The following is a 16,051-nucleotide window of genomic DNA, read 5'->3' on the forward strand; positions in this document are numbered from 1 at the left end:
GGAGAAGAGAAGCTGTGTTGGAGATCTCAGAGCAGCTTCCATTATCTGAAAAAGGCTACAAGGATGCTGGAGAGGGATTTTTCATCAGGGACTGTAGCGACAGGACAAGGGGTGATGGGTTCAAACTGAAGCAGTTTAGACATTTCAGGTTGGATATAAGGGAGAACTCTTCCCTGTGAGGGTGCTGAGGCGCTGGCACAGGGTGCCCAAAGAAGTTGTGGCTGCCCCATCCTTGGCAGTGTTCAAGGCCAGGTTGGACACAGGCATTTGGATCAACATGTTCTAGTGGAAGGTGTTCCTGCCCGTGGAACTGGATGAGCTTTGAGGTCCTTTCCAACCCAAACCAGGCTGGGATTCTATGATTCTATGAAGAATAGTGGAATTCTGTAACACAAACTCATGCCTGCACTGCTGGTGTGATCTTTGTTGGTTCCCTTTTACGCAGCTCCGTGCTTGCAGCATATTTAGTGTCAGTCCTTGCTCATCAAATTTTACTCTTCCTGAACTCTTGCTGAAAATTGTATCTGGTGCAGGTTATGTCAGTTTACGCAGTCTGCCAACAGTTATGAATGCTGTTGGCTCTATACACATGCTTGTGGGCACTGTCCTGCTGTTTTCCAATCAAATTAAATGTGCTCAGGGTTGTCTGTTCCATAGGAACAGGAAAGTGATTGAGAGGAACTGTAGTCAGGCATATGCTGTCTGTTCCATACCCTCCAGGCCCCAGGCAGCCAGAGACAAGGCTGAAACAGGATCTGGATTCCTTCACTTAGAGGCCCAGAGGAAACGCTAAGTGAACCAGTAAGAGGAAAGAACCTAGAATGCCTGCATGATGGGAGTCTGGGTTGGGCTGGGAGGCTCAGAGTTGGGTACAGGCAAACTGTACCCTGCTGTATAGGAATCGTGGTTATTTCAACCAGAACAACACAGACCAGACCTAGCAAAGCACCAAACTTTATCAGTGTTATTTGGCTTTCAGATTAATGACCTAAATTTAAACCTACAGCCATGTAGGTTTAACTTCAACTTTAGAATCCACCACAGCTACCTGCATTCTGCAAGAAGCTCAACAGCATGTCCTGGCTCTGAGCTCCTGGCTCTGAGTCCAAAGACTGTGTTACTCTTTGTACCATGGCATGCTACATGCTGAAAAACATGGAACAGCTTTACCCCTACTGCAGTGGTAACCTTCAGAAACCACCTTACCTAGAATCGGGCTATTTATCTCTTGCTGCCTTCCAAAGACACAGACACAAGCAAGATTCCTGGAGCTTTTTTCCATACAACATTACTCCATTGAGGATGACTGTAATGATCAGCTGCCAGAGGTGGTCTCCTTGCTGTTAATCAGCACCTATTTAGGCAAGGATTATGCTTAATTTCTGGGCTGTGAGATGTTGACACATTGAGCTTGGTCAATGATGGGCTGATGGAACAGTTGTTTACTTCACCCATCAGCAGCACTGCTGCAGCAGCTGCGGCACAAGCCATGGAACACAAAGGAGATGGTGCTGTTAGCACATCACCCACTGCTGCCAGCAATGGAAACAGCTGCTCCCTTCAGGGGGTCTAGGAGAGCAGACCCAAGAGCTTTAGGATGAGTATCTTTGCACTAAATGTTGTGGGCAAGGCCCCTTTTGTCTGCTCTTACAAGTGCTCAGCCTGAAGGAAGGTGGTGCAAGGATGAATGCATTATGTACAAACCTGTACATCACGGCTACAGAAATAGCCTGTTTTCCTTGACTGGCTCCAGATGAACAGAATGCCTTACTGGGTTTGAGAGGTCAGAGATACCAGTGTAACTCAGTAGCCCAGTACAGGGACCTTTTGGACCTCCTCAATGAATCATTATTAATGAAACACTGTGAAACTCATAGCACATACTGGAGGTGTCAGGTCTTGTGGCTGGAGCCACTTAACTGGAGGTTTGATGGGGAAAAAGAGCTCAACATTATTTTCATCATCAGAGCAGAACGAAAGAGGTAAGATAAAATCTGCCATTAAAGCTGGAGATGGGGAAAAGGGACCAGTGAATCTCTGCAGTTTAAGATCGATGTTGCTGGGAGCAGATTTTTGTCAGGATGGCTCAGCAGGGAAGCTGAGAATGTCCATTTTACCCTAGACAGTTATTTATTTACACTTCAAGTGCCAAAATGAATTTCAAAACTGATAATGAAGTTTGTTGTATCCCACATTGGGACACACAGAACTGCTGAGGCAAGAGCCCTCTGCACATGGGCACAAGCACACTGCTCAGAACAGGCTGGCATCGATAGTGTACAAAGAACAGAACAAAGAACAGAGGCTTCCACTCTCAGAAAGAAGATGTCAAAAGCCCAGCTATAATCACAGTATCTCCGGTACTGCACAACGAGACCTATCTCCAATGTAAACCTGCTGGCAGAAGGCAATCTACAAGGCAGCTTTCCTTCCCCTTCTCTAAAGATGTGCTACAAAGACACCGCAAAGTTACTGCCTCCTTCCTCCCCTTGTTTGAGAGTGGTGAGGGAACCGCATGTGCCCCTGCACTCAGTCTGAGCCATGCACTCCCTGCAGGCACTGCTGCTTGTACAATGGACACATTCCCCAGCTGGGTACTGAAATCTCTGCTGTAAGTATATACAAGGCATGTTTTACAGCTTCAAAATGGGGCTTCTCTTAGTAACACACTTCCATTTTATAATCAACCCAGGAGTCTTTCATGAAAGGGAGCTTAAAAAACTGACACGAATGGCTGATGTGTTGGTTGAGCTGAACTGAAGGAATCGTTGATCTACCACCCCAATACCTATTTCTTACAAATACTCTTGAGATGGCTGTGGTATCTAAAAGGACAGCTGCCTTGCAGCACTGGATGTACCTGCCTGAGCCAGCCATTCCCACTGAATAAAGCTGTTAGAGACTTTGAATTGCAACAGTTAGAAAGGACCTCTGGGGGATATTTTGTCCAAATCCCAACTCAGAGGAGACCCAACTTACATCAGGTTGCAATTTTCTGGCAGCCTCCTTGGACTTGTCACATGTGGGCAGAGAAGGTGGGGATGGGGCACTCATTTCTATTCCATCCATTCTTAGCGAGCTTTAGGAAGCTGGACCCCTCCTGTTAAGCTGCATCCAAACCTTGCTCCTTCCACTTGCTGCCTCTGCACTGCAAACTATCCAGAAAACCTGTTCCTGATTCCAGAAATAGCTACCTGGAGGCAGTGCTGAGAGCCCAAGCCCAAGGCACACCACAGGTGCTTCACTGCAGGCACAGTCCATAAAGTCCATCATTTATAAGCCTTGTTATTAACCCCAAATGTTTTGACAGTGACATGGGACATGACAGGTCTGAAGCCACCTCTTAACAGATTGAGGTAATACACCACTAGTGCTGTCATAGCAGGGTAAAGCAAGGCTCTCCAAACTTTCCCCAGTTAGGAAGTTTGATTGAATTTTCCATTTGATTAAATGTTCCAGACACATTTAATTTCTGGAGTGCTGCACACCTTTCCCTCTCCTTCATGCACATTAATACAAGAGTAAGGGAGCTTTGCAGCTTCCCTGACATCCAGAATTGACAGTAGCTCAGAAGGGGACTTCCACATAACCCTTCTAACTCTAGGAATCTAGAAATGACCCCTGAGAGTCTATTGGCATTGATGACCAATCATCTTGGGAATGTCACTTCAAATCCTGTTCAGACTGGTAATGAACATGAAATTTCCCAGCTTTCTGGGAGAGTTAAGTGTGGGAAAAATGGAAGTCATTGCCCAACTCCATGCTGACACTGGTTATCTTCATGTTTCTGTGCTGTGTTGGCCCCAAGGTAGGACTGGCTTATCCAGTCCTGGAGCCACAAGGCTGAATACAGCTTTGTTACAGGACAGTGCTTGGGTTAATCAGCTCTTCTTAAAGGAGGGCTGGAGGGGAGCTAACAGCAAGAGCTGGCATGATTATGCTGTATCTAGGACCCCAGCTAGGATCCCTGCACACAATTCCCTGCACACATTCATTTGGAGGCTGTTCGGAACATCAACCTGCAGAGTAAAAGAGCCCAAATCCAAAGGAGTAGGCATGAAAGGCCAGGCTGAGGGTTCCTCTCACCTGGTGGTGTGCCTCAGGCAGTTTCAGGTACTTTGAGGAAGAGGCTAAAGAACAGAAGAGCAATCCACACAGCAATCCAGCTCCTGGCCATACCCTCCCAGCTTTCCCAGCAAAGGCAGATTAGGCATACCTACTGTCTGCATCTCAGCACTCAGTAACACTGGAAACATTTTCTTTACATGAATTTGTCTAAGCCCAAAGACAGATCCCCAGCTTTCCCTGCAGTAGGCAGGCACAACAGCAGTCTTACTTTCTCTCTAATGAACACTGTCTAACATCTGCTTTGTCCCAGCAGAGACTGAATGCTCCTGTTGTCTTGCTTCAGCCTTCACAGTGAACTAAATTTTCCCCAATTACTCTGAATTCAGGCTGCTGACAGAAGGGCTATGTTGATAGCTGGACTATAAGGACAGCCAGACCTTGGGTGTCAAGAAGGCCTGTGCTGATGAGTAAGAAGGGTTGTTTCAAGAACTGAAAGGAGATGGAGATGCCTTTAGTGCTTCTGTAAGGAAGTCCCCTTGCAACTATGCTTCAGCGTATTAAGTGAATACACAAGTACCTAAGTATCCACCCATTTTCAATACATATTTTAAGAACAAGAGGCACTGGATAATTCAGGTTTCACTGGACAGTTCAGTGATGGTTCAGTGGGGAAGAGAAGCAGGGGACTGAATGTGGAAAGCTGAGGGAATGCCAGTGTGGCAGGAAGATCTTGATGAGAAGTGAGGCTCTGGAAGGAGAGATTACAGCTTTGCTGGGCTCTGCAACACTGAGAGCAGCAATTCCTACCTCGCACCAGTCATTCTTCTGAATGTACCTGAGAAGATAACAGGGGAGATCTGCTCTGCATGATGCCCATTGCTGCCTGCATCCTGGGAGAGTGAAGCCGAGTCTCTCCCTGCTCTGTTCCAAGGAGCTTGGCTGCAGGAAGCAGCGAAAGCTTCAAGGTTACAGTCTGCAGAGGAGGACGAGGGTGTGTGTGGTGACTTGACATAAATATTAATCCAGCTGAGCTTTATGAGCAGAGAAATTAATAGGAGAACCTGCAGAAAACATGACAATATCTTGCAGATTGGTCTAGATTATTTATCTCCTGGGCAAGAAACACTCTTCCTTTCGTGAGCCACAGCTACTGCAAGTTGTAGGATTAGGAATTTCTATGTTAAGACTTGAGATAATCCATGAATAGCTGAAAAGGGCTTTGTGCCTCTGTTGTTGCTTATGGACCTCTTCCTCTAGTACCCTGCACCAGCTCTGGCACTCACTGGCCTCCTCTACAGTCTGGCAGAAAACTAACCCAGAAGAAAGGAATCAGCTTGGTAAAGAGGTTAAGAGATGAGTCAGCTCCTGATCCTCCCATTGATTCTCTGTGACTATGGGCAAGACTAAGGGCATAACACTCTGAATGCAGGATGAGACAGAGAGGTCCCTTCTAACTTTGCCTTTGGGCCTGGAAATAAAGCAGTCAGTTCAGAGTGCCAGATTTAAGGAGCTATTATGATTCAGAGCTGTTCATGGGGTGTTCATGCCACCAATGCCTGAGCTCGTGTGAGTGCTCTGTGCCTTGTGGGATTCACCACTTGTACTCACAAACCTCTGCACTACACTGTCTTGGAGGGTGCAAATTCCCTCTTCCAAATTCTCCATGCTTCCTACTACCCCACTGATCCTGAACAGCTTCCCTGCCACGTAGAAATCAGCACAGTGTTAATTCAGGTGGTACAGGAGAAGATTTCCACAGGTCAGGGATTGAATGTCCAAATGTTCAATGAATCCAAGCCAAAGTGAGACAAATCTGCGACTGAAGGCACCAGACAACACATCTTGGCTTTCGGTCCTCTTCTCAAAATTCCTGTTTGTCCAAGGAAAGAACAAGCTGGTCTGGCAGAGCTCATGACAATCTGAAACATCACCACAAACTCACTCCTGATCCTGAACCTTGTTTTGAAGGTTACACAAAGCAAAGCCTCTCAGTGCAGTTACTAACCAGAACCTTCTGTCCTGTTACTATGCTATTTCTGCTACTCCTCCTCCTTCCCATTGCCTTCCCTTTTGTTGGCGACTCCTGGAAGAGCTGCTTAAGCCTCCAGAGCCCTGTTTGCAGCCAAAGGTGTACTCAGCAGAAGTGTCTAAACTGCTGCCTGCTTCTACCAATCGACCTCCAAACTTGAGATTCTTTGCTTATGCTTCAACAGACACATTGTCCCATGAGGACTGAACTAAATTGAGCTGCAAGGCTGCAAATCACAAAGCAGCTTCATTTTAAGCATGACTGTTCAAGTGCTAAGGAATGCAGGAAATGAATACATATTTGGTTTTAGGCCACCGTTTGGCCCATTTGCAAGGGGAAAATGAAGGTACTCAATCCCCAAGGCTTTAATCCCAGGAGAATACCTTGGGAAATGAACCTGCTATCACCACCACATGTGAAATGCACCCTTTTTTGAATCCTCTATCCACTATTTCTGTCACCAAGCTTTTCTCCTGGATCATTCACATCTCCCCATTCTAATAAGGCTCTAACACTTCACACTTACTCTGTCATCCCTGCCGCAATCCCCCCTGCCCTTCTGGATTTCCCTGAGCACTGACTGGAATCCAGCTTCCAAGGTCAAGTTCAGCCCTTGCCTTTGGACCTGGCTTGAGGAGAAAGCCGTGGTGCCCAGGCCCTGCAGGTGGAACCTTGGCTGCAGTGAGGCTAGCCAGGTGGCTTGATCTGCAAATCAGCCCTTCACTTCTATGCTGTTTCAAACACATTTGAATAACTACTCTGCATACACAGAGCTGATCAGCTTTCATTCCTGGTGTTGCAGTGTCCTTCCCTTTGGCATGCCACGCTCTCCATTAGAATTACTGAAGCCAATCTGTAGTACAGTGGTAAAACTCTACACAAAGCCCAGTCCTCCACCCTTCTTCTCCTGGGCTTTTTCCCCTCTTTTACCTCCAGCTGTGGTTTGAGATCTTCCCTCTCCTCAATTCATGATGCAGCCTCTGGTCTTCTTTGCTTTCAGTCTCTGCTCTACTCTCTTTCTGTGGCCCAGCATTGTAACCCCATAACAAAACTGCTCCTAGGCCACTCTGAACTTAAAAGTCACTTAACCATAGTTGACTCACTTGAATAACAGCGACTGGACCTGGCCTTGTCAGGGCAGGGCTAGCAAATACTTCTTCCTCTTCTTAATCTTCAGACCAAATATCTGTAACACCCTGACCGTAACATCTCCTTGCCTATGCCTATGGCATCCTCAGCCCTGCTGAGGGCAGTTGCTTTTGCAACTTCAAGCACAAGTTGAAGGCAGAAGTTTTGCCTGTGTCCTGGATGGCAAAGCATCACTGCACTTTTGCTTTAGATAACAAAATGTCATTGTACAGACAGTGATATATCGAAGGCATGGAACGAAGTAAGGAATTGATGCAGTCCCACGAGTTACCCTCATTGGCTGAATCAGGATGACTGACTTTGTCATTTACCATCTTACACAGAGCACCACCATAACGCCAGCACCACTTACTGCCACCACAGTGGTAACTGATCACTGTGACATTTCTGCCCATGCCTCCATTATGCAATTCAACAACTGTGCAATTCATTCAAGAGCTACCTGGAAACCTGGTGGGAGTTCCTGAGCTTTGATCTGTGCTCTGGGGTTTGTTGTGTAGTTTCACTCCAGAGCACTGAAGTGAATAATCTAGATACTTTTACAACCAGTACTTGCTAAACAAAGCCACGCATTCTGGAACATTCATCTGGGATTCGAAACAAGATTTCAGAAAGGAAAAAGTGACTTGCAGCTTTGGATGCCACCAGTGACACTGATAACATTCATCTAAAAAGAATGACAAGAATCACCCACTTGCCCTGATAATACCCTTCTGCACCTATTTCCTCCGGAGGGTTTGAGTGAAGGGATGAATTACCCACCCCTTCAGTCCCCCGTGTGGAGACAGGTAAATAATAAACCACCATGGTGAGGAAGGCACCACAGAGCTGGCCTCTCATCCAGGTTACTGCCTGCCCTGGACTCCTCGATACAGTCACATGAGGGCCACAGAGCCCAGTCCTTACCTTCTCCTGGTACTGCCGCCGTGAGGAGTCCAGCGACTGGATGAGGGCGGTGGCGTGGCCGATGAACATGGCGTAGCAGGTAGCTCCCACAATCATGCTCAGCATGGTGAGCCACACGTCTGACATGCCAACGGGTGCCTGCTGCCCATAGCCAATGCACAGCATGTGGCTCATGGCCTTGAACAGCGCGTAGGAATACTGCTTCCCCCAGGAATCGTTCTAGAGAGACAGACAGACAGACAGAGCTTCAGCACTGGGACAGGCATCAACGTTTCAGAAAAGCACAGCCACCATCAGACGCCAAAGCTTATGTTTAAAGCAGCTCTACATATTAAAAAAACAACTGTATTCTCTGAGGGCTTGGAAGTCCTGGGCACACTCAATAATCCTGCCTTTCTACTCTGCTCTCATGAGACCCCACTTGCAGCACTGTGTGTAGTTCTGGTGTTCTCAACATAAGGAGGACATGGAGCTGCTGGAGCAAGTCCAGAGGAGGACACAAGGATGATCAGGGGCTGGAGCACCTCCCATATGGAGATAGGCTGAGAACATCGGGGCTGTTCAGCCTGGAGAAGAGAAGCTGCGTGGAGACCTCAGAGCAGTGTCTGAAGGGAGCTACAAGGATGCTGAAGAGGGACCCTTCATCAGGGACTGTACTGATAGGACAAGGGGTGATGGGTTCAAACAGAAAAAAGGGAGTTCAGGTTAGATCTAAGGCACAAGCTCTTTCCTGTGAGGGTGCTGAGGCGCTGGCACAGGGTGCCCAGAGAAGCTGTGGCTGCCCCATCCCTGGCAGTGTTCAAGGCCAGGTTGGACACAGGGGCTTGGAGCAAGCTGCTCTAGTGGAAGGGGTCCCTGCTTGTGGCAGGGGTTGGAATTATATGACCTTAAAGTCCCTTCCAACCCAAAACCAGGCTGGGATTGTACGATTCAGTAAGTTTGGTCATCTGACATTAAGTGACTCTGGACAGCGTTGTAGACATTGCACACTCTTTCCAGCAAAACTTTGCAGCAATGAAGGCAGGCAGTGTGACATGCTGCTATCCTGGTAAACTGATATTAGGCCCTGGGATATTTCTGAAGTGACCCACATGAGCAACTGAACTGGTGAACAACAGCCTGAGCATGGTGCCAGCAGCAAGATCTTAGAGTGGGGAAAATCACTCCTGGCAATTTAGGAAATGGTCAGGATTTCTGGTCATTACCTGAAGAGATGGGAAGGGCAGAAAATTAAGATGACAATGTCCAGAGAGCGAGTTCTTCTCAGTGTAAAACAGGGCTTTTTTTCTGGGAGCTGAGAAAACTACAAATGCTCTCATCTGGGAGGTGCAATAAACCACCGAGAGAAGCCAGCTGAAGTCAAGGGCTTCACCAGACACCCTGTGCTCTTCCACTGCAACCAACACAAGCAGCACCTCAGCAATGACATCATGGGACAGAAGTTTCATGATTATTCTGATGAGCTTGATTTTGTGGAACGCTTCAAGGTGCATTTACTATCCTGTGGGTATGTGCTAGCAAGTCCTTGCCACAAAACCTTGTAAAATAAATGCACTGTCATCACACATTTCTGCCACTGGGTATGTGAAAAAATACCTCTGCTCCAGTGACATTCATCACAGCACATCACCTGTACATTCATCACTCTTTTTTTTTTCTGTTCTAGGAAGGCATTAACAGTATGAGTGGAAATCCATATGCCGTGGCAACTTAGAAGGCCATTGTACAGAACGTCTGGCTTGTGAAACAGAGAATTGCTTGTCAAACAGAGAAGCAATGCTTTTGTGAACTCCATTCTGAGAGATGCAGCAGCCACAGCACCAGTGAGCAGTGATGCTATGACGCTGACGCTGGCGCTTACTGGACACCTTGGAGGTATCTCATCACACTGAGTTTGGTGGCTGAGGACCGCTCTGCAAACAGCTCTCTCAGTGCCACTAATGTTGATGGAAAGTTTTCACTGAGCTTATAAGTAGTAAACAGAAAGGCAAAGAGCTGGAACCTTTGGAGAATGTTAATGCTTGGCTAGGTGATAAGCACATGGACAAAGGCAGGTGATAGCATTACCTGGGCCATAAACAGTTACATTATGCAAGCCAGGCCTGATTCACACTGCAACAAGAAGGGCAAAGCAATAGAAATTATAGCAAAGCGAACACAGAAGCAGCACATTCAGAGCCCCAAGGAAGCTGCTCCCGCCTGGCGCCAGCCTGTCTGGGCTCCCCTCCCTGACAAAGCAGGACGCTACTCACCTCCTGTGCTGGAAAAACTACCCTGGAGCCAAGGGACAGAGACAAGAGACAATGGGGCCACTGCTGCCTCCATTCCTGGCTATGCCCATGTGTGAGGAACTGCAGACCAAAGGGGAGCCAGACAGAGGAGAAGATCTTTTGTACTGTGCTGCCTGGCTAGGGCAGCAGGAAGGATACAACCATGGGGGCTGCAAGCACTGGAGGAGTGAATCTGCACCTTCCCCTCACCCATGTCTATGCCATGGCCCCTAGAGTACTGGCCAAAGAAGTGGGGGGGACTCATTTTTTCCACCACCCAAGTTTTGGGTCATTTTGCAGACCCACTTCTGATCTGTTAAGTCATCAAGCATCTCGCACACCTTATGGAGCCAGCCCTGCATCTCCACTGTTAACTCTTCCAGGACCCATAGTCCCCTTCCCTCAGCCCTGCAGTACTGGCAATTGTAAAGCCGTGGCCCCTGCACTTACAGAATGGCAAATGCTGCAAATTCCATGGCTTTAGCCCATTTGTTTTCCATGCTTCAGGAGGAAAGTCATCCCGAGACAACAGGAAGGAGCAGTCACACTTGACCAACCTCTGCCTAAAAGGTGATTTACTGGTGCAGGATCCTGGCCTTTCCCTCCCTTGTCAGATGAATTCCTTTCCCACCAGGCATTTCTCACTGAGACACTGCAGAAGTGCTGCCTCTGAGTTCAGTGTGGCAGTGGTTTAATAGGGCAGCACATCCCCACAACAGAACTGAGAGCAGAAATGCTGAACTGAAATTCCAAAGGGAATTTGGGGAGGCAGAATAAGAATAGCTGAGCTGGAATGTGGTATCTCAGGAAACTGACTGCCATGGTTTTTAATGGCAAAGAATGATCAGAGCTTAACAGGAACATCTGGTGTCAGGCAGGTTCAGGTTTTAAATGCTGTTCTTCCAGCAACTTGCTGCTCAAAGTGCTCTTTACGAGGAAGCTTGCCAGTGTTTTGTAGGAATTAGTCATCCAAAACTACACCATCCAACACCACTGAGCCCCTGCAGCCTGCAGAATCTCTTCTGGCTCCCTAGGAACTCTAGACTTCCAAGCCTCAAGCCCAGTTCCCAGCAGCAGCACAGCCCTGGGTGAGGACAGCCTGCTTCATGCCAGGCTGAAGAGTGCTGAGTTAATGACAAGCTGGGGGTGAGAGCTGGAGAACATGGAGTCTTTAAAACAAATATCCTGAGGGAGTATCTGCTGAGAGAAGAGATCAAGGACTGCTGAAAGAGAGGCACTTCCATGGAGGGGAAACCTTTCAGAGCAATTACTTTCATGACACAACCTCTGAGTTCTTTCAACGTCTGTAAAGAGCCCTGGATCCTCATGGCACAGTATATGAGTTCTTTGCTTATAGGTCTGAGTATATCTTTAGTTTTTAGGCCTGCTCTAAACTCTACTATCATAGCCCTGTAGCCAGTATATGCCAGTCCCCGGAGTGGGAGGATTTTACTACTTCAAACATACTGGAGTAGCTAAAATGGCCCATTAGGGCAGGTCAATGAGGCCTTAAACTGCAGAGAGCAAATGGCTCCTCATTAACCAAATCTCAAAGCCAACTAAAGTGAAGCTACAGAACACAGACAAGGGGGATGTTATCCCAGATACATGCCTGGCTTTAAGAGTATTTCCAAAAGGGAGTTCAAATTACTTTGAAGTGGTTTCTCAGCCTAGCTTGTTTTTAACATCCACACTGGCAGTACTGTAATGGTTCATCTGGGATTAGTGTCTGGAATGCAATGCCTCTGCTCAGGTCTCTCCTGTATGGTGTCTTATGGGATGCTCTGGGTCTGGTGTACATGTGAGTATGCCTGGTTGAAGTCTCACTAGAGAAGACTAGAGAGAAAGAAGTAAAGACACTGAGAAGTACTGGCAAATTCTTGGGGTAGGGGCATAGTCCATGGGCACAATGTTATGCCTGATTTACACCACTAATAACTCACTGTATTAAGACACTGTCTGTAGTGAAAGGACATATTTCAATCTTGGAAGGCCCACATTTGTCTCAGCAGTGATCTTACCTGGCCACAGAGTTGTTACTCTAGGTTTGCTACTGCACACTAATGTCAAGCTGTGAAATAAGGCCTCTGAACATCACTGACCTCCCTTGGACAACACCATAACTGCTGGGCTCGGAAAACACCTTCCAATCCAGTTTAAGGGAATGGAATAGTGAGATGAGAAATGGAGATGATAGGTCAAAATTCACACTGGGCAGACCTTGCCTCTTCTGGGCTTATTTCCAATGACAGCTCTGCACGGCCTTCACCTAATAGAAGAGATCTGAGGGCTCTGAGTGCACCAGTCTGAACAGTCCCAGTCATCACCCTTGTTCAGGGCCCTGACCCACACACCCCATGTCCCTGGTGCTCCATTTCAGTGCAGGCCTGGGCACTCAGACCCTGCCTGAACTAGATCTGTGCTAAGCCCCGGGACCTGAACATTACACTTACATCTCTTACTGCTCCTAACTGGACTTGCTGGATAGACCCTAAATGCGACTGGCACCCTGGAATGGTCAATGGTCACTTCTGCTTGCCCATGCTGTTTTGTCTGATAGGACAGTGCTCTAGCTGGTGAGGGTGCTGCCTGTGCAGTGCTCCCCTCTGGCTCCTGACTTACACTCCATGCTGGAGCAGCCCTACTCTTGCTGCTCCCTGACAGATGTTGTAAACCATGATAAGCTACTACACAATTTATGTGCCTGCTGAGTGAGGGCAGGAGCCAGACCAGAGGCTTCAGGGAAGTTCAGAATCACACAGAAGATCCATGAAGGACTGCTGTGTCCTCCACAACACATGCAGCATCCATTTCTCTTCCTCCTTTCTATCAGCATCACTACAGGAATGTGTTGGGGTGTGGAGGAGGCTTTAAGCTCAAAAGGAAAGCTGCTCTCCTTTTGAAGGGAGGGAAGATGATTAGTGTTCCCTATGCAAGGTCACTGCATTTGACACGGGGATATTTGCCTTCTCTGCAGGGCTCCTCAGCTCAGCACAATACCCAGGCGAGTGAGCCACGTGTTTCTAGCAGCTTTCAGGTCTCAGCAGAGCTCAGATGTCTCCGGTGAGGAGCTGCCAGGAGAGGGTCTTGGGGAGATGCTGCTGCTCTCACACATGCTGCTCGCAGCTGACTCACTGTAGTTCTTCTGTTTAATAAAGTGCCCTGTAGGGAAGCCAATGCTGGAGCCCCTAAGATGGAGCTGAGCAATTAATACTGCAAACATCCTTCCCTGCCAGTTCAGAAAGAAGTCACACGGAGACTCACTCCTATAACTGCTCATATTTCTACATGGTGCATGTAGGAAACACCAAGATGAACTGGACCCAGGGATTTATCAAGCTCCTGATGTGATTTGGCAACACCACACCTTCACAGAGGCCCTGGAAGAGGATCAAACATTTAGGAGGAAGATTGAAGGTGGTGAATCTTCTTTCCCTGCTGTGTCGGAATCAGAGGTGTTTTTACAGCTGCCAAGTGACTAGGTGGGAAATGCTGGAGCAGTGGAAGAGCAGCACCAGCATACTCCAGGAGAAAGCCTCCGAAGCATTTGGCACCTTGCTTTCAGCTCCCTTTGGCTGTAGCAGCTTCAGAAGATTCCCTTTTTTCCTACAGTGGTTCCATCACAGCTTTTTGGCTTCTGTGTATAAGCAGGACAGTCCTGCACCAAGTATATTTATCTCCTCAAAGCTATGACCAGGTCAGTACAGAATGTCACAAACCACAACCGGTCACAGACAGATGCCATCCTGGTCTTCCATCTCCCAACCCCATCCATCCCAGCTTGCAAACAGCCATTCTCAAAAACACCATCAAGATCTTGGCACCAAAGTCTGAGAAATCAGCTCAGAACACTGATTTCTTCTTGTTTCCTGCCTCAGTGGCCTCTCCTATTATTTCACTATAGGCTGTATTGAAGCTGTTGCAGTCATCCACATCCATCAATGTCCCACTAACACATCTGGAAATTTCAGGAGATTGGAGGACAGAACCTTATTGTGAGAAGAAAATCGGACTGCAGATGAATTAATTCTCTCTGTTTAATGCTCTAAATCCAAAGTATTTTGGGGCTGGCACATTCCTGTACAGCATCTGGAGTGGAAGTCACTTTTTACCCTGCTCCTCCTGGAGCCTGTGCTGAGCCCTCCTGCCTGTGGGATCCCATCCTTCCCTCTCTTCTCCTTGCTACTATGGAAGGTGCCCAGGTTAAATCTGTTCTTCCCCTGTTCTGTCTCCTGCCACCTTTCAAGACTCCCTTCACTACACAGTTATTTTGATGGACATCTGTAGGCTGTGCTCACAGTATGGTGCAGGTAACTCTTTTTCTAGCTTTGTTTCCCTCCTCATCAGGCTCTGATCCTAATGTTTGCAGCTTGTCATTCCACTGGTTACAAGTGGTTTTCTGGCCTTACAGACGCTGAGTGAAAGGTGTCCAAGAGCCCATCTGAATCAGCAAAATCAGTTCCCAGTAGACCTGGGTGTTCAGATTTTACCTCTTCTCCCAGGGTTGATGGGAAAAGCAAACAGATGCACTGCCATCAGGCGACAGCCTCCACACAAATGTGAAGCTAAAGGAAACATGGCTCCAACCTGCTGCTCTGAAGCTGTCCTGCAAATGGACCATGGCCAAGTCACTTTATGGGATGGAGATGATTTCTGTCTGCATCTCTGAGCTCTACAGGATGAGAGATGTCCATTTGAACCTGAACAGCATTAGCATGATGGGGTCTGATCTTTTATTTCTCCTGCCATATAAGTAATATAAAGGCAGCATGGGGAAAGGCAGCTGCTGCATTGGTTGGTCTTGTGCTGTAGCTACATAAAGGGTTCTAGTTTCCAGAAGTGCCAGTCTGGTACCTTTCAGCATCAGGAAGTGAATGGTTATGGCAGAGGGAAGAAATGAATAAATGAAGAGCAAACAGACAACTGTTCCATGGCTGTTCAGTGTCCTCAGTCATGGGCAGCATGTGCCCACAGCTCTACAGTGGGAGGCACAGAAACCTTGCAGCTCTTTTATCCATGTTACATTGGGTCTGTTCTGCCTGACTGCCTGATTATTATTTCTTTTAAGGAGGAACTGGCTGAGGGAATGGGAAGGTTTAAGAGCTGCAATAAGAGGTAATTTTTTAAGCTTTGTCAGTTTTTGCTGCTTAATCAACTGGACATTGTCCTTTTGAATAAAAGAGCCTGAATTCTCAGCAAGGTGGTTGGAAGACACCATGAACTCCCCATGCATTTACCATATGGTATAAATCTCCCTCTCAGCAAACAGCAGTGAGCAGCACAGCTTGGGATGTTACTAGGAAGTCTGGCTGCTGCTCCCGTGATGGGAGGCTGCACTGTGGTTTGGCAGAGTCTGTTTCAGCCCACTCTAATGGGATATTGTGCAGCTCCTCACGGAGAAGGGTGGGTGATCACACCGACCCTGCAAGTGGATGTACAGGAGAAGGCTTAAACAGTTGCCTCCTGCCTCTGGCTCAGTTTGCCCAGATGCCCGCAGAGACCAGTTTCCATTCTTCCTCTTTGCTGTTTCCTGCCGGGAGGGGGCGCCTCGCTCCTGCCTTGTGCCGCAGGCAGCCCACAGCGGGCTCCGCTGGGGCAGGGTACTCCTCTTGCAGCCTCGAGTACTTCT

The 16,051-nt window shown here is 47.7% G+C and overlaps 1 protein-coding gene across 2 annotated transcripts in view; it reads right to left on the reverse strand.

Annotated features, from left to right (window-relative positions):
* HCN4 (hyperpolarization activated cyclic nucleotide gated potassium channel 4) overlaps positions 1 to 16,051 on the reverse strand; it is a 98,378-nt gene that overhangs the window by 25,039 nt on the left and 57,288 nt on the right. For both annotated transcript variants that reach the window (XM_031045991.2, XM_034066247.1), the window contains exon 4: positions 8,153 to 8,371. In XM_031045991.2, the coding sequence (XP_030901851.2) occupies positions 8,153 to 8,371 (219 nt within the window). The remainder of the gene's footprint in view (positions 1 to 8,152; positions 8,372 to 16,051) is intronic.

This window comes from Melopsittacus undulatus, chromosome 9 (assembly GCF_012275295.1).
Source record: "Melopsittacus undulatus isolate bMelUnd1 chromosome 9, bMelUnd1.mat.Z, whole genome shotgun sequence".
In the NCBI taxonomy this organism is placed as follows: Eukaryota; Metazoa; Chordata; class Aves; order Psittaciformes; family Psittaculidae; genus Melopsittacus; species Melopsittacus undulatus.